Raw genomic sequence first — 27,910 nt, forward strand, 5'->3', positions numbered from 1 at the left:
TTTGTTTGGTTGTCTATGGAGGGTGGTGGTGCAGGTAAGAGCGTGTGTCCTCCCTGCCAGCTGCTTTTCGGTGAAAGTAGCTTTATGTTTAGAAAAGAGCAAGGTAGGGAGCGCAGACTGTAAAACACGCCCTGTCCGGGGAGCTCCGGAACATCTCCCTGCTCCTGCTTCCCGCTGGCTTTGGTGTTTGGCGGCTGCTATTTTCGGTCCGCGGTGGTAGGGGTTTCTTTTCAGAAGGGAAGTTCAGCAAGACAGGACAGAAGGGCGAGGCAAGGACTCCACAGTTCAAGGGCCATGAGCCTCTCTCAACTGTGAGCTCTGAGCTCGCTGCAGACGTGCACGGAGCTCAGGCTGCGCTGTGAAAAGGCACAAACGTGTTGTCCCGGTCCCGTAGGTGCTTGTAGAGCACAGCTTCTGAAATGTCGCAGGAGTCTGGCACTTCAGTTGCTGCTCTTTCAAATAAACAAGTATAAAGAGGGGCGGCGGCGGAAGGAGACCCTGGCGGGGGCTTGCGCTCGGCTTTGGAACAGTGCTGCCTGTCACTGTGGGCATTTATTTCCTTTCTTCTCTGAGCTTTGGTTCCTTCATCTGTGTGGGAGGACAACTGAGCGTGCTCCGTTCTCTAGGGCGTATGTGAAACCCAGAATCAAATGATGCCTGCAAGTGCTCCATAGCTGTAAGTCCCATACTGGACTAAAGATTTTTACCCTGTTCAAGGGGAAGTGACTTTCCATGGATGTTTTTGTGCAGGAAAATAGCAAATCTGCTTTCGCACCTAACACGTTGTGACAATGTTGTCAAACCTGAAATCACTCCCCTGAGCTGCGTTTCGTTCCCTGAGTAATTCTGGTAAACCCAGGTGATCGTTGGTGCTTTCTTGAGCTACCTGGACAGTGGCCATGCTTGGCTTCGGGCCAGTGAGCTTGGTTACGGAGCAGACTGACATGAGTGAGATGCCTGGGTAAATTGGACTGGGATGCCGCAGCATCACAGTAAAATGGTGCAGTGCCCATAGGGAAAGGGAGGTGGATCGGCCCCATGAGAATCTGGGCAGATTTAGCCCTCAGGCGTTCTACCTGCAGCCCACACGTGTCCACCCTAGTACTCGGGGCTTTCTGTAGGAACTTTTAGTAGAAGAGTGAGGGCAGCCAGCCACGGATGATAGTAGGTTGGAGTCAGATTCTCCTGCTGGAAGCAGATGGTCTAGGTGGCAAGATGAGGCAGGCGAGACCAAGTGCCAAGCAGGGTAGAGTAGAAGGTGCCTTGGGCATCCATGTGCCTGGGAGGTGGTGAATGACCGAGTTTAGTCAGGGAGGGCTTCCTGGGGAGGAGTGGAGGGGGAGGAGTGGAGCTGTTTGCCCAGACAGATGGTGAGAGGCCTTTACACAGAGCTCGTCATTTTTATGTCTTGATACAATCACTGTCTTAAGGTAGGAATTTTATTTTCCCCAACCTAGAACTATAGTAGGAGAGCCTGCATTTTGTGAGGATTTGGGACATTTTCCCTGTGTAAACCAAGGCTCTAACCCTAATCTCTGGGGAACCATCTGGATTGGATTAGCCTCTAAAAGTGTCATATTTATTATAAAGCAGAGAGCTGTGGTGCAGTGTGGTGTACTCACCCCCAGCAAGTACTTTATCTTCTTGTTTCCTCTTGAATTATCCCATAATAAGTCAGAGAGATGGACAGGTACATTTTAACCTAAAGAAGTGCAGTTTCTTTGTAGATAGACTGGGGAGTGACTAATATAAACCAGAAAATCCCTTCTTCCATAAACTGCAAAGTCCCTTAGAAGTTCTGATGGTTCCACATCTCTATAAAAGCCTGTTTCAATGCATACTAATTATTTTTTTGCAGGAGAGTTATTTTAAAAGTGTTTGGCCCTTGATAATCAGTTAGTTGTAGTTTTTTCCAGAGATATGTAACTGGCAACTGTGCAACCATAATTTTTGGACAGTTGGTTATCAGAGCGTTTCTGAAATGGTTCTTCTGCTATTTATATAACAATAGTCAGAGGAGGAACTTAACAATTATTTGTCTTATTTTATCAGCGTACCTAGGGAGTTAATGTAATCCTTTTGGGTCCAATTATTTAGATTAGTTATTTCCTTGTCCTCAATTAGCTGGATAACTGCATTCTCTTTTGATGTAGCTCCATGGCCTGGCCTTAATTGACTCTGCTGGTGGTTTGGAAACGTTGAGACGATGCTGAGCGCGCAGTAGGAGTGCCCACCTTGGGGACACGACACAGACTTTGTCGATGGCATCCAGGAAGCCCTGTCCATCATGCAGTGCTCCCTGCCCCATCCACGTTCTGGTTTTTAAGCAAGCTCAACTCGCGGGTTTTCCCCGGCTGGAGTACCTTTTGCCAGAGAGCTGACACTTTATTTCTTATTTCATGTGTCCCCTAACCCCTTGGAAGCCTGAGAGCCCAGACAGTTTCTTCACAGCTGTATCCTCAGCCTCCAGACCGGCCTCCAAACCTTCAGTGGGATTTTTTTTTCAAAACATATTTGTTGAGTGAATGCATGCATTTCTTCATTGCAGGGACTCAGTGCCTGACACCGGCACATTAAAGGGGAGGTTTACTTTGGCTTCCAGTTTTGCCCAGAGGGCCGTGGCAGAGGAGAGCTGCTCACGTGCTGGTGGCCAGGAAGCAAAGGGAGGAGCCGGGGAGGGGGGTAAACCCAACTGTGAGTCGCGCTTTTGCCTTTTATCTGCTGTGTGACGTTGGACAGCTTGCTCAAGCTGTCTGTGCCTCACCTGCAGGGTGGGGGTTAGAACCCGTCACTTAAGGTTATAGAAGGCAGTGTGTGCAAATGGCTTAGAATGCTGCCTCACGTGCTGCCAGTGCTCGATGCGCTGATTATTGCAGGGAAACCTAATTGTGTGTACCCCAGGGCCCATCACCTGTAGGGAAGGCATTTGTAACTGGTGGAGGGGCCGGGGCAGGGGCATTGTGGCTGTGTGGTATAATTTAGAGTGGCTGACTGAAGCCGTGTGAGGATGCAGCCTCCTGACAGGTCCTGAAGAAGGCAGGTTGAGGGGCGCTGCCGCCAGCCAAGCGGTTCCAGCCTGGGAGCTGGAGGCGCCGCCAGGCTTGTGCTCAAGGCAGGTGGGCAGGGACTGGGGATGCTGTCCTCTTGGAGGAAGCTCCTCGAAGTACCGGTGATGAAGAGATGGGGGAGCCCTGGTCAGTCTCAGGAGACAGAAGCAGGAGTATCACTCACGTGCTCCGGGTCCCTAGGGTCACCACTGCCACCCAGGGAGCGGTCCATGAAGCTGACCCAAGGCAGTTACCCAGTTCTGCCAGGAGCCACTTACAGTTTGATGTAGACCTGCTTAAGCCGTATTAGAGCAGCTAGATGCCAGTCCGTGACCTCCTGCGCATGGACTCTGCCCTCAGCTTTTCCCTCCCACGGTGCCGCTCCGCAGGGGAGCCTGCAGACGCAGCTCTCCTCGGAGCTTCTGCATTCTCTGGCAGGCTGTGTAGTTCTAGGGCAGATCCCTTCGGAAGACTTGTGAATCTTTTTTTTTTTTTTTTTGGCTTCTTAAAAATAAGCATTGTTTTGGATGAAGTAAGGAGTGTTGTTTCATTGCTTTTGGCTAAACTGAGTGACATCGTTTTAGAACTATTATGGGTCGGAGCTCACGGCAGATGTCAGAATTAAAGAGAATTTTATTTCTTTTCTTGTAGTTATGTTTATACAGTTCTCAGTGGAACCTTTGGTTTTATAAAACAAAGAACAAGCCATTCCTGCATGCTTTTATTACTTCTCATAAGTCATTATGTTGTGGTTTGTAGGTCTGTAGTCATTTTTATAAATTTGCCATGTATGTAATTTTACTTTTAGTGTGTGAATTATCACCACCCCATGGGAGAATGAAATACGACTTGCTGTATAATTTAGCCACTTACTTAGCTGAATACTTACTGAACTGAATATTTTCAGTATATTTCATGAACTCTATAAAGCACATGTACAGTGATCAAAAAGACAAAAATAGGCTGTTTTTCAAATGTAAAAATACATGCGAACTCTTTTATAGGAGGGGAGGGGTAGGGGGAAGGGAGCACAGTGGCAAAAGGGAGCAGTGCTTTCTTCGTGCTAGGGTTGGGGATGTGTGAGGAGCCCCTCACAGCAGTAGCGTATGGATCTGACCCACATTGAGGGTGTCCTGGGCAGTGCAGTTCACAATTTAGGAGATATCCTGGGATCTCAGAGACGTGCTTGGTTCGGCAGCACCTGTACTAAAATGAGCTCTCAGAGAGATCCCCAGGCGTGTTGGACCTTCCAGAGACCGAGTGCCAGACTTCAGCGCAAGCCCACTGATTTATCAGAGTGCCATCTTTGCAGTTAAACCCGAGTGCCCCAGTGCTGGGGTGACCTGGCTCCCGTGCCGACAGAGAGGACTGTGCGTGCCCAGCTCGGCACGCGTGCTATAGGTTTGCCACCACGGGACCAAGGTGACAGATACTCCTACTTAAAATGCCTGACCTGATAGTGTCCTTGCTTGCTCTCTTGTTCACTAGGAGTGACATTTTCTTTGTGTTTGTGGAGTATGTGACATGTTACATTAATTATAGTCCTCCCCAAATGTTACTTTGCCAGATATTTATTTTATTTTGTACTAATTTTGGTGGTGCTGAAGATTGGACACAGGTCCTTGCACATGCTAGGCAAGAGCTCTACCACAGAGCCACATCCCAGCCCACAGAATTAACTGCTTTTGGAGGAGGGGGAAGGTAGGATGAGATGTGTTATGGCTTGCCTGCTGAACCTGGGGGCGGTGTCCATACTCCCGGTCCCGGGACTTGTGGACGGGACCTTACCTGGACAGAAGGGCTCTGCAGATGTAAAGTGGGGGGTTCTGGGAGAGTGCAGTGGGTGGCCTGGGTGGGCCCCTGGGTGTGCTTGTGAGCGACAGGAGTGGCAGGTTTCTTAAGGGAGCTGAGCTCAACCTCCAGTCCACCCCCACCCCTGCCCGGAGCTGCCAGTCAAGCCCCGGAGTCGTTCACCCAAGGAAAGGAGCCCCCATCGCCCCGTCACTTGGGAGTCTGCAAGGTTTTCAGGAGTTCTGTGCCAGCAACAAGGGAAAAAGGCTGGGTTTGCTTCGGTGATATCCCTGTATCAGATTAGGGTTCTGAGTGTTCCAATAAATTGTGTTTGCTTGCATTTTTAAGTAGCTGAGACTTTTGGTGTTGAGACTCATGGATAAAATCAAGAAATCTTGCCAAGGGTGTGAAGTAAAAAGTAAGCACTGTCCTGGAAAGACGAAATGATGCTGTGAACAACCGGCAGTATTTAAGAAGTGTTAAAAAAACATGTTACCTTGAACAAGAGAAGTCCTCAGCTGTGCTAAGGGCTTACAGTTGTGTTCCTGAAGCTGCATTTTTAGTTCTTTTCTGAAATCCAGCCTTCTCCTCGCTGTTTTTTAGGAAGATATTTAAAATGGCTATCATCATTTATGTAACTTTGGAAACTAACAATTAGATCTTTTGACACACAGAAATGTTCTCTATGCTTTTTGGAGCTTTGCTTTTCTTTCCTTTTATTGCCCCCAAGAAACATTGCTACCTTCCCTCCATCCCTTTCTCCTAAGGCCCTTTCGGTTAAGCCACCAAGGCTATGTTTGAGCAGTAAAGAGCCAGTCTGTCAGGAAGCAAAGTGACATTAACGGGGATGAATGGCCTCTCTGCCTGGGGCCCAGACGCACCAGTCTACATGTTGCTTAATAAATGCTGCATTACGTGAATTGCAAACACAACTTAAGTCAACGGGATTGTGTCACTATCTGAGTAGTTCCGGTCCAAGTATATTTTGCATAAGTTCTCTTGGAAATCTTGATGTGATTAATGACATAGTCAAGTGAAGGATGATGAAAATGTTGCAGCGAGGGCAGTAATTTTTGTTTCAGATCTCGGAGAGTTTTGCCAAGGGTTTCCAGCAGTTTCAAAGATCATGTTTTTTCTCTTTTTCACTGCGTGAGCTTGTATGCGGCCCTACTCTCTCCTGGTGATAGGTTTCCATGAATCACCAGGTCGCCCAGCCCTGAGGGTGCACGTTTTCTTCCCAGTCACACGAATGCGCGTGAGGCAGCGTTCCTGAGTCCCCACTGCTGCGGATGTTAAGTGGCCGCTGCCCCTTCAAGCCAGGGCCCTTTTAGGAGAGAAAGGGTGATTTTTGGTTAAGGTGACCCAGCCTCTCCCGAACTGAGCCGGAGCCACCGCAGGTCACTGACTGGGGATCTCAGCGGGAGAGGCCCTCCGGCCAGGCAGCAGTCAGGGTGAGCGCAGGACAGTTCCTGGCGGGGTTACAATCAGCGCTGATGGAACGCCTTGCCGTTTATGAACTCATTTCACGCACATCATGCTCCGCCGCCCTGGCTGTCACTGTGGGCAGCGTGTCCCCTCCCTCAGACACAGGAGCGAAGTGACTTGGTGACTGCCGGGCACACGCTGGAGGCGGGCCGGCTCGGGTCTCCTGCTTCCTGTCCATCCCCGAGGCGAGGCGCAGTGAGACAGTTTCTCCTCTCCTCTTCCCCGGACTGCACGGAGGCCCCCTCAGGCCCAGGCCCTCAGTGTATTTCCGCATTCTTTTGGTAAGACTTGTACCACCAGTTTCTCCCGAGCTCTAAGCTCTGCAGACCTTAAAACAGTTCCCTGTCTTTTCCGTGAAAATAAAAAGAAAAGAGTATTACTTTCTTACAGGCTTTCTTTCAGATTCTCTGCATGTTTTTGACTCTGAAATAAAATTGATTCTCACAGGTTTACAGTGGTGCTGTTCTACATGGGCAGTATTTTTTTTTTTCCTTGTTACTTCCTTTTCCCTCTTTCCCTCCCTCCCTCTCTCCTTTCCTCAGTACTAAGGAACAAACCCAGAGTGCACTACCAAAGTGATATCGAAACCCTTTTTTCTTTTTAATTTTTATTTTGGGAGGGGAGCTCACTAAGTTGCCCGGGATTGCCTGGAGCTTGTGATCCTCCTGCCTCACCCCACTGAGTACCTGGGACAATGGATGTGCGCCACTGCACCTTTTTTCTTTTTTTTAATTTTAGGATTTGGGTTTCAGTGGTCTTAGATTCCAATGTTTGTTCCCTCTCCTTCTGACTTTAATTGTACCATCACAGAAGTGTTACTCTTTTTAGAAAAATTTTTAAAATTTTTTAAAAATTTTATTTTAAAGAGAAAGGTAAAATTTCAAAACAATAGGAGGGTAACTGGTCAATACATTGCGTATTGTTATCTTTAAATTAGTTACTGACAGTACAAGATACAGGCGTTTAATTGTGTAAACAATATTAGCACAAACCTTTTCAATCAGCTGAGAGAAATTAGTAGCATAATGCTGTCATATATATGTATATATATATATATTTGTTGTTTTGTTTTGTGTTATTCTTTCTTGAAGAAACTTTATTACTAAGTTTATAGCAAAGTTCAGGTTTAATCAAAGCCCTAGAAGAATGTATTTGAGATACAGTTTCTATTATCTTCATGATTAGTTTTAGTTTGCAATATTATGCATCGTAAATGAACATTTCTGGGGTTTAGTTCTTGCAATTTGGGGAGTTTCTTTTCCTGCATTTTTCTCTGTAGCGCGTCTGCCTTTGTTTTCGAATATCTGTGGTTTGTGCAGAAGTTATTTTAATTTCTATTTTCTAGGGAAGGAAAGTGAGCTCTTGGAGGTGACTGCTGACCCTGACTTGTGCGTGTGTTTACACACACCATCTTTCTAAAGCTTCACAGTGGTCTTTGAGAAAGTACTCTTTTAAACTCTCCTTGGACCCCAGAGGGAAGTGAGTTTTTAAGAGGTTAAAGTAACCGAAATGCAAGTTCTCTGTTGTCCAGCTACGGACGCTGGGACCGGAAGCAGAGAGGAAAGATACAGTGGCAAAGGACAGCAGAGTTAGCGTTGCACATGACTCCTTTTGGAGCAAGGCTGGTGTTCTTGAGACTTCTGACACCTCCATTTCGTCCTGTGATTTTGCAGTCACTTTGTGACCAGTCCTTGGTCACGATTTAGGACAATGCAGCATGCACGCCAGTTTAGGAAGTGTGTAGTGTAGCAAAGAAAATGCTTCTCAACTCTGTCAGTTTCCTCACCCGTGAGATGGGAAATGCGATTAAGTGATTGGGACCATCCCTTTTCAAACCAGCACCATGCAGTTAGAGGTATTAGAAAAAATGGGCAGCAAAAAATCCTAAAATGTAAGATTTGAAACTGAAGAATTTTATGATTTCCTTGCCTTCTGCTATAGTTTGTGTCTACATGTCCCTCCCCGCAAAGCCTCATGTAGTCATGGGACGGGCTTCTAGAGATTGTGATTGATCCATGATCCAATGCTGGCATTATGGGTGTGAGAGCCGCACCCTCCCTGGGGTGGGTAGTTTGCATATGATGCAAGGGAGGGAAAGAGGCTTGCTCTTTCTCCTCCTCCCTTTTGCTCTTGTTGCTTTTGCTGTCTTCCACCGCCACTAACCGTTGCCCTCTGCCATGTGCCACTCTGTCTTGGAGCCAGCCGAGTATGGACTGAAACCTCCACAAACCGTGAGCTAAATTAACTTTTCCTTCCCTAATTGTGGGCGTCAGGTATTTTGTCTCAGCCACGAGAGAAAAGTAACAGAGATGCCCTCTCCTGTCCTTTTCTGAAATGATGTCTTAAAACCTGGTCTCTTCTGGAATATTATCTCAGTTAGGTGTCAGGCTTAATGTGTTTGTGGCAGTGCTTTCACACCAATACAAACCTGTCTTTGTTTTTCTCTCCAGGCCCTGCAGGAGCAGCTAAAGATGCGTGAGTACTTACTATTACCATATTATACCTGCTATCTTTCTGAGGACGGTGCTATTTCATGATTGTGACCTTTTGAGACCTGCATGGTTGGCTGAGACGACCAGAAATACTTTCTGTGCTAGGCACATGTAAAGATTATTGCTTGGCTTACAAGGCCGTTTGAAGACTGTTGTCAGGTGTGACTTTTCATTTTAGCTTTCTAGTTGCCCTGGCACTTTCACTCACAGTCTTGGGAGGAAGTAATGTTTAGTTGTGTTTCTGTCTCACCTGGTAGAGAGATTTCTTCTGGTTAGAAGTGTTTGTGAGATTGAAGCTTGTACCTCCCCCCGGGACTGCAGGGCTTGGGGCTAGGGAGGAGGGGAGGCCGGAGCCAGGCCTTTACCACATTTGAGTGACTACAGATAACCGTTCACCATGGTTAGAGTGGATCTTCCTAATACTCACGTTGGAAAGATGACCCTCAAGATTATGTGTGGATGGTATCTGGAGTGAGGGGCTTTGGGAGGTGAATGAGATTGGATGAGGTCACAGGGTGAGCCCATTGATGGCTTTAGTGGTGTTACAGGAAGACAAAGAGACCCAAGCTTGCACACTCACTCTTTCTCACCATGCGATGCCCTCTGTCAGATTACAAGGCAACAGAAGGGCCCTTACCAGATGCCACACCTGGTTTTGGACTTCTCAGCCTCCAGAATCATGCACCAAATGAAGTTCCATTCTTTATAAATTACCTGGCCTCAGGTGTTTTGTGAAAACCACAGAAAACGGACTGAGACACTGCTCACCATGGTCATCAGCGAAATGACTGCAGGCCACGGAACATGGTTAAAGGGCGTCTCCCACCAGAGGCTTCTTGCACCCAGGAACCCTTTCTGTACTCCGCTGTAGCTTTCTGCTTATAACGTGGGTATAGTAAGGCCACTCGAGGAACCCACTGCCACAGAGCCCGTGGTTACCCTGTGGAATTGCAGTCAAGTGTCCCAACCCCAGCTGGAGCCAGACCACATGTGTGGTGTGAAAGGTTTGTTTCTCCACGCCGAGGCAGGACGCACAGGGGTCCACTGAGTGCGTTGCCTTTTCTGTGGTTGGCAAGGCTGGCGAGGGCTCTGGCAGGACCAGTGGTTTGATCTTGCAGCCGGGACAGGAAAGAAGCATTCCACTTCCTCACTGGCTTGCACAGGTGTTTGGGGAAAGCTGGAGCGATGGGGACTGAAAGCCATCTGCAAGCTAACTTTAAAAATGGATTCAGACTTTTCTATAACAGAGACGGATCCAGAGGAGATCTGACTTGGGTTTGTGTTCTCTGGGAATGAAGTAGGCATTTTATAATGGACTTCAGGCACAAAAGAAGCAGCTGAAGGTTGCTTCCAGCCTGCTTGCTGTGGTTGAGTCTGTGACCAAATACTGGGCACTGCATGGCAAGCCTAGCTCCTTCCCTCAGGGCGGTGTTTTGGTCTCTCCTCCAGCCTTTCCCTCTCTCTCTAGAGGCCTCTGTAGATGAATTATTCTTGAGCCCTTCTCTGCGCTTGTGAGACCTCTGCCCAGAACCTTTCAGATCTTATCCATTGCCCACTCTGTTGAGCCCAGTGTCCCTTGGGAATAGGAAGGCCATTCATTTGTGCCCATTGCCTGTATATTATGCAGTTTGTTATTACTGTGACAAACTGCCTGAGGCAGTTAACTCTATAAAGAGAAAACGCTTATTTAGATCATCTTATTTTAGACTTGTGAAGTCCAGACAGCATAGAGTTGGCTTGGTTAGGGCCATCCCTGGCTGTGTCACTGCCTGGTATGGATGGCAGTGTTGGGGGTGCACCTGCTGGAACAAAAGGCACACACCTTAAATGGGACAGGAGAGGGGAGAGAGGATGAGAATGTGAGAATGTGCCACAGTCCCTTGGGGCACACACCCCATGGTCTAAGGACTGGCTAGGCCCACCTTATGATCATTCCACCCTCTCCCAGGAGGGCCATCCTGCGGACCCAGCCTTCAGCACACTTGGAGGACACTCAGCATCCAAACTGCAGCAGCCTGGAATGACTTCCCTAGGTCTGTCCCCCTTCAGGGTTTGTGTCTCTTTCTCTGCAAGAAGTATTCCCAGATCTCCCAACGAGCTACAGTGTCTTTCTCTCCTCATGTTAGACCTCCCTGATGAAGCAGCACACTGGGTTTCTTAGTGTTTGGTCAACAGTTGCCATGTGAATTTTCTCCTCAAAGAGAGACTGGCTTCATGGCTTCCTTTCTTTGGGAGGCATGGGAATTTCTAATAAAATTTAGCAGTGATTTTTGTCACCAGAATTAACTGTTCTGGAATGTGAGACACCGTTGAACTACTCCTTCTTAGTTTCATTGAACTGCACCACTGAACTACTAAATTTGAGTTCTTCAGATTTAAATTTCCTGTGACTCTACCTCATTGGATAGTCTATTATAAAAAAGTAATTTTATTAAATTAATGACCCTTTAAAAAATACACAGAGGCTGGGTATGGTGGTGCATGCCTGTAATACCAGCACTTGGGAGGCTGAGGAAGGAGGTTCACTGCAAGTTGGAGGCTATTGTGGGCAAGGCCAGCCTGGACTGCATAGCAATACTGTCTCAAATAAAATAAAATAAAATAAAATAAAATAAAATAAAATAAAAATACCCCTCAAAAATGCATTAAATTTAACTGGAAAAAATTAAAGAATATTATTGTATTACTTTTCCTTGCCAAAAAAAAAAGATACGTTCTAATTTTCTGTATTTAAAGTAGAAACTATAGATTTAGAAGTATTGACCACAGTATTAGGAGGTACCATGAATGAGTGAGGAGCTAAGAAATTAAGATGATTTGACAATTTTATTATGAAGATTAAACTTTTTTATTATTTTATCTAAAGAGACTGATCCCAAAGTAGAAGAAATGGCCAAAATAGCACAGTAGCTCTGGGAGTGGAAGATCTTAACACAGGGCAACCGCCCTATTACACAGATCACATAAAAGTGCTGTGGGAAAATTATATGTACTTTTGGAAGCGGAAATATATTTATTGTCTTAATCTATATTAAAATATCAGTTCTTTGGGAAGATCTGCAATTTTTTACTCCCTCGTCTTATTCATTTACTTTTTCTATAGACAAGAAGCCAGTATGTAATAACAAATAATATATTCCTGTACAAGAGGGTCATCAAAATATATGGTGAATATTTAAACTTTAAAAAATTACTATAATATGACATCATTGTTAAGCTCCTTCAGAACCCCCCCCCCACTTGTAACACACTTACCTCATCCTATGTGTCACTTTCCGAAGCACCTCTGGAGTCCTCCTTCATCAGCGCCTTTCTGTATGATGCGTGACCATGATACTCTTCTGTATGAAGAGTGACTGCCGTCACTGAGCGCCATCCAGCAGAAAGGCAGCTCCTAAAAACATGGCGCTGTGTCCTCATCCACCTTGTTCACTGGATCTGGCACCCTGTGACTTCGGGCTCTTCCCCAAAGTCAACATGACCAGCAAGGGAAACATTTTGAGCCAATTCAGCACATGAGGCAGCCATGACAGTGCAACTAAGGACACTCAGGAGAGAAGACTGCAGAGCTGCTGCAGAGCGCAGCAAGACCTGGGGTGAATGTGTTGATAGGGGAGTACTTTGAAGGGGATTTATAGTGATACTTCTTTCACTTTGGTAAGTTTTGAACGGTCGTCATCTTTTTCAGTCACTCCATGTGTTTCATTAGATGGCTGTCTGTTGAGGACAAAAACACATTGTGATGAGTGGTGATAATGAAAACAGTCAGAATCCAGTGCTGACCTGGCTCTGGCTGAGCGAGTTCCTCAGAGGAGGGGAGGGTGGAGACGTGGCAGAGGAAAGGGTAGGGAAGGGGGCAAAGCAGAGAGTGCCCGGTTTGATGGGTGGACTGACTGGCTGGCTGGCTGGAGCAGCAAGGAGGTGGGCATCTCTTGAACCAGGGAAGGCAGGAAGGGAGGGTGAGCCAGAGAAGCCAGGTGAGCTGGAGCTGGACAGAGAGCCACTGTGTGTGGTGACGCCCCCCGGGGGACAGTGGAGTCAGAGCAGGAGTGAATGAGGAAGTGGGTGTCGTGCACAGTGTCTCTTCACAGTGTTGTCAGTGACGGGTGGCAAGGGTGTCAGTTTGAAGAGGAAGCACATTTGAAAAATATGCATGTTTTGCTTGGCATGGTGGTGTATGCCTGTATTGCCAGCACTTAGGAGGCTGAGCAGGAGGATCATTTCGAGTTCAAGGCCAGCCTGCACTACATAGCGGAACCCTGTTTCATGAAAACCAAAAATATTAGAATATGCATTTCTAATGTAGAAGAAATACCAAGAAAATGCGGAAAGTACAGAAAGGTACTTTTTTAAAAGAGAAAGATCAGCTATTGTCCTACTAGCACAGACAACTGCCATTCATGTTTTATATTTTTCTTCACTTTAAAAAAATTATTTATGCCTGATTCTGTATTAGGATGATTTTGCATGTTGAAGTCTTGTTTTGCTTTTTCTGTTTATTGTTGTAAGTGGAAGAGACTGTGGTGTAGGAACCAGGAGAGTAAGAAAGCTGGGCCAGTTTGGGTGCAGCTGTTTGTGGTGAGGAGAGAATAACTGAGGGGAACAGACCCCAGCAGGGTGTAGGGTTCAGATCGGGGGAGGGGGCCTTAGAGACGTGGGAACCCCGGGTGATTGTCCCTGGGTTCAGTCTGCACAAGCGGATCTGTGTGAGGGTCACAGCCGGCTCCCGCGCCCCCCTCCGCCGTTTAGATCTCAGTGCAGCAACAGAAAATAAAACAAGTAAATCCAGCGCGATGACATCTGACAGCTTCGGAGTCCTGGAAAAATCAACCATTGCTTTTATTTCGCTTTAGCGAATTCTCTTAGCTGTTTGGCACCGCTAGGTTGGGTTGGGATATTTTTGGTTGGAAATGGCAGAAGTCCAGTTTGAACTGCTTTAAATAAACAAACAAAAAGGAATTTATTGGCACGTGTCGTGGAAAAGCTCCAGGGGTTTAGCTTTGGTCACAGCTGGATCCAGGTGGTCAAGTGACAGGAAAAACTCTCTTGGTCTCCGCTGACCCGTGTTGGCTTCATGTCAGGTGGTGACAGCTGGTCAGTTATATCCCATTAGTCCAGCGGTTCCTCTGGAATAGAAGCTTTGCATCCTTGTAGTTTCTCCAGAAGTCGCAGGGCCAGGATCTCAGTGTCAGGTGAGCCAGGTGCCTCCTGGGAATCAAACTCAGGGCCAGTGGAACAAAAGATTCTGATTGGCCAGGTTCAGGTCATGTGCCTACTGCTGGAGCCAATCCGGTCCTCAGCCCCCTGTACCTCTGTGGGCAAAGCAGGGAAGACTGGTGGTGCTCCATGGGAAAATCGGGTGCTGCTGCCGGCAAAGGGAGACAGTTGTCACTGGGCAAGCAGAGACAAAGCTTGTTCTCCGTGTCCCACACCTGTCATGGTAAAAACACTTCTCAGCGTTTAAGCAGTATGTGTAAGAATGTTTCACATAAAAAGGTCTTCAGTAAGTGGACTCTATAATGTTTGCTATGGAAAATAAAAGAAAAACTACAGCCTCTTGATTTATACAAGATCATTCAAGCACCGGCTCCACTTAAAACTCACAAAGTTGACATTTCATTAACATTCCTTTCTTGAGAAAGCTTTTTTATTGTTGCGGAAGGAGCAACTCTAGAAAAAATGGTGCAGATTGGACCAACATAAAATACCTCGACAGTCTGTCTCTTTAAAACACGAAATTGTGAATGTCTAATTTCGATTTTCCCTGGGTTCCTTTGTGGATTTTCCACCCCAGGTGCACCAGGTCTCTGCGCCCCTGCAAATGTCACGACTGTCCTGTCCGCGCAGGCGCAGGCCTGCTGTCCGCGGGGAGGGGCTGGGCAGAATGTTCTGGAAAAGCCGCCATTGGGCAGCCGAAGGACCCGGATTCAGAACTCCCTCGCCACTTACCTGCCGGGCGATTCTGTCCTCCGTGGGGCAGAAACCGCTGGGCGCGCTGTAAACGGGGCTGCGCGGTGGCGGGAGGGCGCTGAGCCCGGCCAGGCCCTGTCGCGGGGCTCGCTGTGGCTGGGCGCCGCCGTGCGCCCCTTGGCAGGCGCGGGTCGGTTGTCTGTGGAGCCCGCGGAGGAGGAGCGGGACGAGCGCAGCCCGAGGGACCCAGGCAGAGAAGCTCTTCTCCTGGGAGCCGCATTTCCTAGTGTGAACCGTCGGGGCGCGGAGGGGTGGGGTGCCGGGCTGCGTGCTGTGGAGATGTGGGGTACGGGAACAGTTAGCAAAGAGCAAAGTAAAAGGTAGACGCAGGAAACAGGGAGATGGATCTTTCGCAAATGGGAAGGGGACCAAGAGAGGGAGGGAAGGGGGACATGGAAAGAATTAAGATGTATTACGCACCTGTACCAGCTTCGCATGGTGCATGTAATCATTACCCACTACAAACAAACATCGGCTGCTAGGCATGGTGGCGAACACCTGTAATGCCAGCACTCGGGAGGGTAGCTGCAAGTTCGAGACCAGCCTGGGGTTACAAAGTGAGTTCAAGGCCAGCCTGTACTACATAGTGAGACCCTGTCTCAAAAAGACAAAAACAAAACAAAAGAAACATCTACTAATCAAAATAAATTTTTAAAAAATGCATGATGGATAACTTATTTATCCTGATTTGATGACATGCATTATATACATGTACTGGAAGATCACACTGAATCCTGTGAATATGTATCAGTTATTATGTATCAGTTTTAAAAATTAAAAATTTAAGGATTTCTAGAAAAGTTAAAAAAAGTTCAAACAGAGGAAGTCAGCAAAATGTAAGGGGAGAAGTTGGATGGATGGTTTTTGTAGATTTTAAAATCAGCCAAGGCAGAGGTGGTTAGAAAGACAATGTTGAGGTCAGGGCCAGCATTGTTAGTGCTTTGGTGTTTTGTTGGCAGGGCAAGACTCTGTAGGGGAGTTTGAGTGTGGAGCACAGCGGCCCCTCTGCGGGAGCTCTGTGTGTGTGTGTGTGTGCCCCTGTTGGGAGGTGCTGGGTCATGCTTGGCTATGTGGACACATGCTGCGTATTCTCAAGGTTTTGAGAAAAGTGCTGGTAGGGAAAGTCGAGGTTTTTAAGGGCAATGGAGGGAATACTCCCGCCTTGCTGATGCTGAGAGGACCCTGAAGAAGATGGCGCAGGGCAGGGTCCCCATCGCCTCTGGCCAAGACAAGTGGAAAGCATTCCCTTGAATGCCTGCTCCTTGGAAGTATGTTCTAGAAAAGGAGTGCAGAGTTGGATGAGGGGCTCATCTGAGGAGAGCAATGAAGAGACCACTGTGTGGAGGTGTTCAAGTTGTGAACAAATGAAAGAGATGAAATGTGGGGCAAGCAGCCAACGGTAAGACACGAACTCAAGCAGAAATCCCATGTGCTTGTTAGGTACAGTTGATTGGACCCACCCTCTGAACCAGGAGGTACCATAACAACGTTACACAGAAAAGGAAATGTCATACTTTCATCTGGAGGGTTAGTGGAGACGGAAGTAAGTACTGTCAATTAATACACTTATTCCCAAAGGTCACCACAAGTGATAATGAAAATATATCCCTGGTGCTCCAAGCATGGTCTCTGGAGCTCCCATACCACATTTGGGTGGCTCATAAATCAAAATAAGTTCAGCCTCATTAGTAGCACTGCAAATATGGAAAAAGCAAAGGCGACAGTCTGTTTTCCTGCTTCTGAGATCAGCTCTTGTAAGAATAGCTCCATATTTAGAACGTTTTTCTTGGTGAGACACTGGGTTTTTGCCGCAGAACTGTGGTGGTTGTGGAAGGCAGAGGGAAGGGAGAACCTTCTGAATTTTCCCGTAAGTTGTGGCTAAGAGGAGTTAGAAAATGTTCATTGGAGTTGCCGGCTGCTGTTTACTCTTTGTTGTCTGACAAAGACAACACATGATGACACAAAGATGACACGTTTGTCCATCCACATGGAAGGCTTCATTTTTTTCTCAACCTTTAAAACCTTTAGGTCACTAAGGAGAACTATTTTATATAACGTAGAAGCTAAGCAAATGCAGTAATGAAAATGTTTTGATTACCATGTATGATGGGAAGAAAAAGTTTACTTGTATTAGCTATATTAACTTTGAATAAGATATCTTTTAGTGAAATCAATATTTGATTTTTACTGTCTGTTTGGATTTTGGGACAGGGTCTTACTATAGTTCAAGCTGGCCTTGAATTTACTGTGTGGCCAAGGCTGGCCTTGAACTCCTGACGTTCTTCCTGCCTTAGCCTGCTGAATGTTGGGATTATAGGTGTGCACCGCCACGCTCAGCTCAGCTGATGGTTTAAGAGTAAAATACTGCTTAGTGTTCTGTATTTTACCAGAGTTGACCTGACAAGTGGCATGCCAGGAAAAGAAAATGGGAGAAAAAGAAAAACATGAAGCTGACAAAGGCCAACCACTGGGACAAGTGAGATGACAGAAGACAGCTCGGGGTGCCTGTCAGTTCCGCTTCTGGCCTCCTCGCTGTGAATTTGCTAAACTCAGCATGGTGCTCCTCTTACCCATCGTAGAGCCAATATCGATATTGATCCAGAGTCTCTAGGAAATTAAGCACCTCTTTGCTGCACAGCAGGCTCCAAGATGCTTCTTAAATGGTCCGGAAAGATTGAATTTCTCCCTCAGCACAAGGGCCCCTGCAGGTGGGCGCATCCGACATCATCCATGGCTGTTCCTTGGGAAGGTGGACTTTCTTCTACCCATCGTGGTGAAGAGCTTGATTTCTTGCTGTACTGCACCAGCTGGAAACTTTCCATGTCCTGCCAGGGACCTCAAGAGATGCCGGCAGGGGGTGTGGGGTGCAGTGTGCAGTGGGCTCCCTCCCCAGGAATCACTTGCTCTGGCCTTCTCCTCCCACCACCTGTTTCAGCTGCCCTCTGGCTCTAGGGCCGAGGTCAGATCCATACAGGCCCTGTGACCCATGTGGTCAGGGCTGTGGTAGAGCAGGCCTGGAGCTCCATGTGGCCCCAGGCAAGGACAGCACACTTGGCCGTGGGAGCCAGGAGGGTCTGCTGTCGCCCAGCGAAGGGTCTTGTCACTGACACTCCTTGGAAGGACTGTGAGTGCTCAGGCCAAACAGGCCAGAGAGACCCTGACCAAGCCGGTGGTCAGCAGACACTGGAGTCGTGATTCAGGCGAGTCGGGTACAACTGGATCAGTCAAAGGAGGCTGCTGCAACTGGGGCGTGAGCTTGTACTGGAACCTGGGGAGACGGCCAGGGGCTCCCTGCTGCCCAGACAGGAAGGAAGGGTCCCGAAAGCTGGAGACGAGAGGGACCTGTCACCACTGTGGAGCTTGCCTAGCCCCTCATCTAAGGGCTGAGGACACTGTGGAGCACGCTGGCTAGCCGAGTAGCTCCAGGGTGGCCTCCTGTGTGGGTCGGTGACAGTGGGGGATACTGCAGCCTAGAGGGGGTCCCTCTGTCTGTCTCTCACTGGGCACAGCTCCCAGGGTGCAGAGGGAGCGGCAGAGCTCAGTGCTCAGGTGGACCGGCACCCTTAGTCCTGCACAGCAGGGAAAGAGGCTGCCGAGGCACGGATCCCGGGACGCCGCCCAGCTCGCGCCAGGACGGCCTTCTAATGTTAGCCCTTCCCTAGATGCACTTCTGTTCATTTTTCCCACTTTTTAATAGTGTGTAGCGATCACATCCTGTGGGGAGCTGGCACAAGCACAGAGTGCATCTTAATTCCTCGTTTCACCCCTTCTCTTTCCTCCCTTCCCCGTTCAATTGTTTATTATGGTAAGATACACAGAACGTAAAATTTCTGAGTATTTCTAAAGGAGGCAAACTCAGGGTCCGTGGGCCAGAAACTTGATGTGGGTCACCACTGTGAAAGGCACGGCTCCATGTCCCAGTGTCCAGACCCGTGGATGAAGGGCCCCGGGATGGCGTGCTAGGGACGGAGACCCTGCCTCGAAAAGCCAGCCTCCCCAAAAAGCACAAAACCTCCGAAGCCTAACTCGCACTTCCTGTGGGAAAACCCTTGGTCTGGCGAGTCCTGCATCCCCGTTCCGGTGTGCGGAGATGACCAGGAGCAGTTCGCATGGCCTGCAGTGTCCACCCTGGTCTCGCTTTGTTCTGTGAATGCCCTGTGTCCTCTGAGCTCCTGCTCTGCAGGACGGAGGTCTAACTGAGGCGCACGGCCCGCCATACAGTCCAGCGTACCTGTAACCTTGACGTGACTGCACCCGGCAGGAAGCGAGAAGTTCTTAGGTGCTCCAGTAGACCATGTTCAACCAAGGGGCCAAGAGAGGAACCCCGTTCTTGCTGTCTGGCAGTGTGTGAGTTAGGGACCCATCAGGGAAAAGGAGTCACGCTGATCTTATTTATTTGGTTTTTGAGACAGGGTCTCCCTGTGACCTCAGGCCAGCCTTGAACTCACTAATAGCCTGCGCTGGCCTCAAACTCTTGATCTTCCTGATTTATCCTCCTGGGAGTCCAGGTGTGCACCACCGCATCCCACACCCTGACCAGTTAACAGAGAGACTCACTGTCAGGAGTTGGTTAAGTGTGTCGTAAAGTGTTAGAAATGTAAGAGAAGAAGAGGGAAGCAGGAGAGAGAGGAAAAGCAGGAAATAACTGTCACTGCTAGGCCCAGAGCGACCAAGGCAGGAGGTTAGTGTGATCAGAGTAAAGGAGGGAATGTACGGAAGCTGGGACACAGGCCCTGAGGGGACAGTGTCACCTGCTAATACTGGCACCGTAGAGACGTGGAGGAGGGACACGTGGCACTGAGGCACTGACTCTTCTGAGGCTTCAGTAATGATGGCTGCAGTGACCAGAAAGGCCATGGGACTGTCCTGAGAGTGCTGCGAGGATGGAATGAGGGCCTTGGGAGCAGACAGCTGAGCTGGGAGAGGAGCTCCATCCTCCTGCTCCCTGGGCAGCTTATCCTCTCCCCTGCTTCTCTTGCTGGTGGAACCAGCCACAGCATGGTGACAAGGGCAAGGATGGTCTTCAGGGTCCCAGCCCCCGCAGCACCAAGTGGATGGGGCAGGTAGCTTTGGAGGAGGGGGCAGTAGCTTCCTTTCCAGCACGTCTGCTAGCAAGAGCAGCTTTTGACTTGGCTTGCTGCATAGCTGCTGGAACACGATTGCTCCAGAGCGCCCTGATCTTGGGTAATACGTGCTGGGTTCTCTCTCTCGCCAGCAGCAGCCTCTGGCTCCAGCATAACGAGGCTGGAGAAGACCTGAGGAGCCCCAGGCAGAGGAGGTGGGAAGGGACCTGGCGGAATTTAGCTTTTCTCATCTCACACTGAGCGTCTGCTTTAGGGTGTCTGGGTGCTGGCTGCTGGCTCCTGCCAGGATCCCCAGTGGCCTTGCTGTGGGAGGTTTGTCCTGCTCCTTTCCCCAGGATGAGGCTCCTGGTGAGCTGATTGGAGATTTGGGACCAGTTGATTCCCCAAGAGCACCGCCACGCGCAGTGGAGCCTCCCGGCCCCTTGCTGGGTCCTCACTGTGAAACAGCCTCATTTTCACGCTGTCTTCGCCGGTTTGGGATAATTCAATCTGCGGCTCTGCTCTCCTGGGGAGCATGCTGGGAGTGAAGCCATCTCGTTCTGAGTCCTGCAGCCCGGTCCTCAGGACCGCCCAGGCTCTCCCTCCGTGGCTGCGGACGGTGTGGTTCTGCCTGCTGCTGTTGCTCCTGCTCTTGTCACTGGTTTGGGGGGCAGGGTTTGTAGTCTCAGCTGGAAGCCATGTAGCAGTGGCCACCCTCCCCCTGGAGCTGTAGGGGTCACAGAGGAACTGTACCCCAAACTTAATGAGGCCCTGAGGGGTTTCCTCGCTGGGCCTGTTCTGTCCTCAGCACTGAGGACAGACCACAGAGTCAGGGGAGGTGGATTTCTCCAACTCCCAACAGCACAGGCTCACAGCTCAGAGGCAGGGTCTGGAATCCCCCACAAGTTTGGACTTGAATTCTGGCTTTATCGATAACCTTGATCATGCTATCGACCTTCCTGGGCCTCAGATTTTTGTTTTACGGTAAAGCCAGTAGCTGTCTTGCAGGATTAAAAGGAGTAGAGATGGGAGATGGCCAGAGCTTTGGCAGGAGTGATCTGGAGGTGGCTCCTCCTTAGGAGAAGCCGCTTTGCTGACCTCCCACCGGGGTTGCCTTGGACTTGTGCATCTTTCTCCCCAAGCAGCTGTGAGGTGGCCCCGGATGTGGACACCAGTGTCAGGTGGGTGGGGTTTGCTGTGGGTCTCGCTTGTTTGTTAATTCCGTGGCTGTCTGCACCCATTTCCTTGGCCTGAGCTCTCTGAGCTGTTGCGTGGAAGAGTGCTGACCCAGGTAATTTGAGCAAAACTGATGCTAAAGTTCTGGTCTTGTTTCAGATTAAGAATAATCTGTATGGTTCGTAGAAGGATTGGCTAGAGGAGTAGCCTCATCCATAGGCGGATATCCAAAAGGGGGCTCTGTAACTTACATGAATGGATAGAAGAATGGATATCGTAGAAGCACTATAAATGATATTTTTAGAGATGTTCTATTATATCTGAATTAATTTTTTAATTAGTTAATTTTTTGAGACAGGGTGTTGCTGTCCAGCTCAGGTTGGCTTTGAACTCACTTATGTGGCCCTGGCTGGCCTCAAACTCATGGCAATCTTCCTGCCTCAGCCTCCTGAGTGCTAGGATTACAAGTGTGTGTCACCACGTATGGCCAGATTGGATTTTATAGACTGTTGATAATAATTAATATAATAGTTTTAAAATAAATTTTTATTTTTCTTATATTTGGGGAACTTAAACTATATTTTTCGGTAGAATTAGACAAAAGGGGAAAGAATTGAGATAAATATGTTAGTGCATCGGAAAAGAATTAGCTGTGGCTGAATATATGAGACATTGTACATGTCCAGGTCTCCCAGTTATATTTGGCTTGGAAACAAGTTCATCACGGTGTCAGTCACTCAGGACCAAAGAAAATGCTGTGCTCATCTTGAACAAGTTTGTCACCATCGTTTTCCCATTACCTATAGTAAAGGTTTATAAATCCATTTTAATTAAAAGTAGAAAGCACTTTGTTGTACACATCAATAAGCATAACACCATTTCAAACGCAGTGTGACTTTAACACTTTTGAATTAAAGCACAATTTCACTTTAGCAAGAGGTACATGAAGTTGATAATTATCTGGCAAACATGGGTTCTGTGCTCAGCATGGGTAAATTGGATCTCAAGGTGGAGTCTACACCAGCTGGCGGCGTGCTGTGTTGGTGGCCAGTATGCGCCAGGCAGCTGCCAGTTATGCTTCCTGCTTTATGGGCTTGGCACTTGCAGGCGCTGCAGCGAAGGAACATTAGATGCACTGGATTGCTGCATGTGCAGCGTTCACAGCTTCTAACTGGGCAGAACCACGGATTTTCTAGAATCAAAAGATCCAATGTGTCTGGTCTGCTTTCCTCCTGACAGAAACTCTTAGAACTGTATGTTGGGCTCAGCTGGACACCTCTGAACCTTGGTTTGTTAATTTTTTCCTTTTAGAAAAGTAACATGCATGCTAACTAGGGCTCTAAGAAAGGTTTCCCAGTCCGCTTAGAACTATGCCAAGGAATGTCCTTAGGCTGGGGAAGAGGCTGTTGTAAAGTAGTGATTCCCTGCAAGAGCATCCTTTGAAACATAGCTCCCTTCTTTGTGAAAGAATGTATATTAAATGTCTCATAACTTTAGGTAAAAGGAAATCAAATTGGCATTATTCTTTATGCACTAAAGAAATCTTCACTACCCGTAATTGTGCCACTGAACTGGCACAAGGACCCAAAATCGCAGTGTGTAAGGACTGGGAGGGACCGTGGGGGTCATCTGGTCAACCGTGTACTTGACACACGAGGTGTGAGCAGCCTGCTGCCCATAGGTGGGCATCAGGGAGTGCCTGTCACAGTCAAGGGGAACCCTGGCTGCCCGGCTTCTGGGTTCTGTGCCCTCCCCAATCTCGGCTGCCCTCAGTTTTTCCGGTGGTTCAGAAGAGAGTCTTTCTGGGCACTTTCCGGATTGGTACATTTCGGTGGGCTGGAATACTGTGCTGTGGAAACGCTTGGTAGAAACACTTGAAGTAGGCGCAGTCAGCTTTCTCCCAATGATTCCTTTCTTCTCATAACCAAAGAAAAGTCTCTGTCCTTGTCACCCAGTGTCCTATCACATATATTTTTGGTCTTCTAGGACAGAAGAATCGATAACGGAAGATGACAAGAGGAGGTAGGTTTGGTATCGCTGCTGGCGTTACTTTGAGTGATTGTGGCCATAACTGAATTTTCCACATGGTGGCACATTGCCAGTAATACAGGTTCCACCAGGAGAAGTTGTGGCCCAGAGAACACGGGAGGAGGGCGAGGTCTGGGGAAAAGTCTCAGATTTACAATCTGTGCTTCTTTCAGCTGAGCTTGGGCTTCGTCCTGTGCACGGCACCCATACCAATTTGTGTCCCACAGACCTAGGCTCACTGTCCTCTCAAGGAATGGTCCCCTCCTCTTGCAGCCCCTCTGGCCTCCTCCTCCTCCTCCGATCAACTGCACGCCATGACTCTTTAGCTGTCCCTCATTTCATCCGTCTGTCTCCCTCGAGAAACATGTTTTTATATATCCATGATACATAATACCATGGTAGCCACTAGGAATTCTTGATAAATGTTACTGATTTCCCATGACAAGTCACTCTATACGTTTATCACTGTACTAACTTAAAACGTCCAACTTCTTGTTTCTCATTGCAAGTAAAATATCTGAATAGTCTATCAATCAGTACAGCTTGTTTTTCTCATGTAGTGTATTTTTAATTTATATCCTCTAAGCTGGGTGTGGTGGTGCACACCTGTCATCCCAGCACTTGGGAGGCTGAAGCAGGAGGATTGCTGTGAGTTTGAGGCCAGCCTGGGCTACATAGAGAGTTCAAGACCAGCCTGAACTACATGGTGAGACTCTGTCTCAAAACAAAACAAAACAAAACAAAAACAATTATGTTTCCAGGGACAAAGATATTTTTAATTCAGCTTTGAAAGATCATGTATTGTGTTAATTATGATTGTTTGAAGTGCTGCATTTCTCTGTCTCTGTGCATTTAAGTTGGTTTGATTTGTCTCATAGAAACTATGGAGGAGTATATGTTGGCCTGCCCACTGAAGCTGTTGATATGGTGTCCAATCAAACAAAGACTGTACAAAAAAGTAAGAATGATTATGGGATGTTTATTCCCTCCAGCTATTCGTCTGTTTTATGAAAAATATGCAATTTATATATCTGCTTGGCTGACTCAGCCTATGTACTACATTGTTTCAGTGAGCCAGGAAAAACCTCTGTGGTACGCGTTTCTTGAAATTGCTGCTCATGTGTTAAGAGTAATTCCAGAGCAAATTTAGCTTTTATTTGTAGTCATGCTCCATGGAGATTTTTAATTTCTTTCCAAAAAGCTTGCCTTCAAGTAAGTTCATGGAGGTTTTCTAGCGCACAAACATAGATTTCTGTGACGTCTTTTTTTGTTTTGTGTTTTGAGACAGAGTCTTGCTATGTAATCGAGGCTGACCTTGAACTCACAGTGACTCTCCTGCCTCAGTCTCCCAAGTACTAGGATTACAGGGGTGCGCCACCACACCCGGCAATTTCTGTAATGTTTTGGAAAGATGACTGATGAGTAGGCAGACGATTAAAGGAACTAGAACTGCCTATAGTAGAATTAAATGAGGCAGGGGTGCCCTTTCCTGAGTTTTAAGTTAGTAAGCCTGGGTGAATGAAGATTTTTTGAGTAAGAGGCCTCACGGTCTTGCTTACATTCATTTTAACGTGAGACTCATGGTAAGAATGAGATATACTAAGCGCGCTACTGATTTTTTGTGGGACATGTGGTTTTATCATGTTTACTGTGCACACAAGGCTGTAGTGCACTATTTTAACACACTGCTTGCTACTTGTTCCTTGTGCCTATTCCCTTATGATTTAGACCAGCAAGTGCATGTCCATTAGTACTGTTTGTAGTTTTGTGGGAAATTAGAATATGTTCTTTATAATCTGAACATTCAACTTTCCTTTAATTTCTCTTTAAGATTAGAGGAAGCTAACATCATGACCCAGTAAACAAGAGGTATTGTATATTTTTCTAAACAATTTATATATTTACCATTGATGAGGAATAAACAGTGGATATTATTGCTATATATTTCTTTTTTTTTAATTTATTTTTTGTCCTTTTGAAGCAGGGTCTCGCTATGCAGTTCAGGCTGGCCTTGTGCTCACTTTGTAACCCAGGCTGGCCTCGAACTCACAGTGATCCTCCTGCCTCAGCCTCCCGAGTGCTGGGATTACAGGTGTGCACCACCACACCTGGCCTTATTGCTATATATTTCTAAAAAACCTGTTTTTATTACCAGTAGGCTTGCATTACTTTTCATCAGCGCATGTTCGCGGCACACAGTGATCGCATTCATCATGGGGAGTTGGTGTGTGTCTGTCACACCCCTTCATTCCTTTTTGTCTCGGATGGGGTGGGGGGGTCTCATCCTGAGGATTAGAGTAGGATTTTACTCTAAAGAGCCTAATGCTCAGGTCAACTGTCTTTGTAGCCATTTCTTTTTCATTTCATTTTGTTTCCGATCAGTTTTATTTATTAAGAGCAGGCTGTGTGTCTGCTGAATACACCACTTTGGGTGCCTCTGGCCTTCCTTGCAAAAAACCTTGAAGGCATAGGACTTGAGGAGTGGCAGGTGGGGAGGGATCAGAGAGGCTGGGCCCGTGCGCGCTGGGTTGGGTCAGTGGGAAGGGTTTGGCAGTAGCCACGAGGGGTTAAGCAGCAGAGCAGAGACGGACCCTTCCCAGAGCTGCAGTGGAGCCGGGCCATTGTCACCACGAAGGTGCAGCCGTGCGGGACAAAGGCGTCTCAGTGCACTCGGTCCACTGGTGCACTCGGACCCCAGTTGCGTTTCAGTCCTGCTGAGTGACACCTGGCCTCACTGAAACTCTGCTTTCTGGGACGCCCTGTCTCCTGGGATGGCCTGCTTGGGAAGTTGATGGCCTTGATTTGAGTGCGGACTCTCACTTACTGGCTGGGCAGTTACTTCCCCTTTGTGGCCCTAGCTTTGTAATCTACATGCTGAATCTAATGCTTAGGTTTAAGGGTCGTCGTCAGGGTTGATGGGAAATAAATGGTAGCTTGGCTGTCGTGGTCGCCATCACCATCACCACCGTCACCACCATCACCCTCTTTTCGTTTTTGTGATCAGAACCCAGCCATCGGCAGTCCAGAAGCAAGCTGGTTTGCAGTTGAACCAGTGCTCACCCAGGGCCAGTACTAGAGCTGGAGGTGGGGAGGGTGGCCGGCAGAATAAGTTCACAGGTAGAGATGAACGGGCTTTCCTGCTAGAGGAAGGGGTGTGGCAGCTGGGACCCGGCCAGTCCTCAAGGGGTCGCTTCCCCTGCAACTTTCTGCTCAGCCAGCAGTGTAACCCTCCCTGCAGAGCCACGGGGTGGTACTTCCCCTGGGGAGTCTGCTGATATTCTGTGTCTAGTATTTTAATAGAGATCTAACCTTACCTGTAGAATTGTGAATGCAGTTTTCCCTAGGCAGGAGGAATCTGATTATTTGTGCCGTATGGAAAGGTAATCTCCAGGCATGCAGCACCACATCTGGCTGGAAAAGACTGTGGAAAGGATCAGTTAGACTTTTTTTTAAACCAACATGTAGATTCTGTGAACTGAACTCAGCCACTGACCAAAGTTCAGATTTGATTTGGTGGCTTGGGATGACTTCCGAATCTAAATTACTGACACGTGAGGCAGGGGTCCTCTCAGCTTCACTTGGAGGTGTCGTGAGTCCCTGCGCGGCTCAGCCTCACCTGGGCCTGAGCATGCAGGGAAGGGATGTGGCTGGGGATGAGCAGTTTCTGTTACTTTGGTGATGCTGGCATGTGTGTAGCCATTTCTGAGCATGGCCGATCATTCCATATTTTAATTGAGTTTGTAAGTCTCCACCTGGCTTTGTCTCTTCTGTAAATACCACCCATGCTTAGCACCATGCCAGCCACATGATAAATCTTAAATAAATATTGGGTAAATGTTGAATTATGTGCACTACTTAAAATAGAGAATGGTTTGCATGCTTAGAGTCGGTATGTTTTTATCGAAGCTGTACCTTGTCAAGTTTACTGATTCTCTTCTTTCCTCTTTTCTCTTTGTAGTTCTTTCATCGATTCAGAGGACCTCTGGCTCCAGCAACACTGTACCGTGCGCTGACATTTCCGAGGAAATTCTAAGCAGTTGCCTCCCACTTCCCCCCAGTCTGAAGGCCGTCATTAAAGCCGTGGGCCCAGGTTCAGTGTTGCAGTGGAAGGAGACTGGTTGACGATGCGCTGATCTCTGACGCTGTCTGTGGTCTTGTGTGAAGGAGGAGCAACATCTGTCCTGGACGGTGTGACGGCCAGCCTCGCTGCCGGCCCTCGTGCGCTCGCTGGCTGCTCAGCCCAGCTCATGGCCTTGTCTTTCCCCGCATACTCTTTTGATAGTTTTTATATAACAGAATCCTTGCTGTATTTATAACCTAAGGTAATAGGGCACTATAAATGAATTACCCAAAGTAATATATTTGCCTCTTACCTTTCACTATTTCTACTTCACATTAATTTTTAGCTGTAAAATTGGTAACTGGATTCTTACTACTATCTCTTTCCCTTTTTTTTTACTATTTGGTTTTCAAATTTTATTTAAATGTGAGAGAATTCCACTGTTAGGAACAACGTATCACGCTGCAATATTTAAAAGTAAACCTGTGAAATTTGAAGTTTGTATACCCTAAACACAATTGATGAAATCCCTGTTTTGTTTGGTCAGAGGCCTGTGTAGCTACAAATACTCCATAGCCAATGAGTCTCAGTCTATCTTGTGTAGTCCTGGCATCTCCTCATGTTAATTCTGTACTATTTTCAAGGACTTGCTAACTGTAATCATCTTACGACAGGTGATTAGTGGGATGTCTGGAAAGTTATTTGATAATGACGTGTATCTATTTACTCTTGCAATGTAAATTACTCAGTTTACCAATGTGTTTCAACAAATAAACATTTGTATCCCTTCTTACCTGA

The 27,910-nt window shown here is 47.6% G+C and overlaps 1 protein-coding gene and 1 long non-coding RNA gene across 3 annotated transcripts; one reads left to right on the forward strand and one right to left on the reverse strand.

Moving 5' to 3' along the window:
* Window positions 1-27,910, forward strand: LOC102018154 (chromosome unknown open reading frame, human C12orf75). Of its 2 annotated transcripts, XM_005374610.2 has the most exons (6): window positions 1-34; window positions 8,774-8,798; window positions 23,011-23,046; window positions 23,931-24,010; window positions 24,884-24,921; window positions 27,011-27,098. In XM_005374610.2, the coding sequence occupies exons 1-5, from the start codon at window positions 16-18 to the stop codon at window positions 24,886-24,888; spliced, it is 165 nt and encodes a 54-aa protein (XP_005374667.2). In that variant the 5' UTR covers window positions 1-15; the 3' UTR covers window positions 24,889-24,921; window positions 27,011-27,098. The 2 variants fall into 2 exon arrangements, with proteins under 2 accessions (XP_005374667.2, XP_013374451.1); XM_013518997.1 differs by lacking the exon at window positions 24,884-24,921 and having other exon boundaries at window positions 27,011-27,910.
* On the reverse strand, window positions 21,517-27,052 carry LOC102017839. Its single transcript, XR_001235917.1, has 3 exons — window positions 26,965-27,052; window positions 26,367-26,473; window positions 21,517-21,824 (listed from the first exon to the last, which is right to left on the reverse strand). It is a non-coding gene; the product is annotated as an uncharacterized LOC102017839 (long non-coding RNA).

Source organism: Chinchilla lanigera, unplaced genomic scaffold (assembly GCF_000276665.1).
Source record: "Chinchilla lanigera isolate Chin_1 unplaced genomic scaffold, ChiLan1.0 scaffold00004, whole genome shotgun sequence".
NCBI lineage: Eukaryota > Metazoa > Chordata > Mammalia > Rodentia > Chinchillidae > Chinchilla > Chinchilla lanigera.

Bases quoted from the DNA above. Each gene is read 5' to 3' on its own strand.
- LOC102018154 (XM_013518997.1), top strand. The intron at 8,799-23,010 runs GTGAGTACTTAC...TTGGTCTTCTAG, and splicing joins GCAGGAGCAGCTAAAGATGC to GACAGAAGAATCGATAACGG. The intron at 24,011-27,010 runs GTAAGAATGATT...TTCTCTTTGTAG, and splicing joins AACAAAGACTGTACAAAAAA to TTCTTTCATCGATTCAGAGG.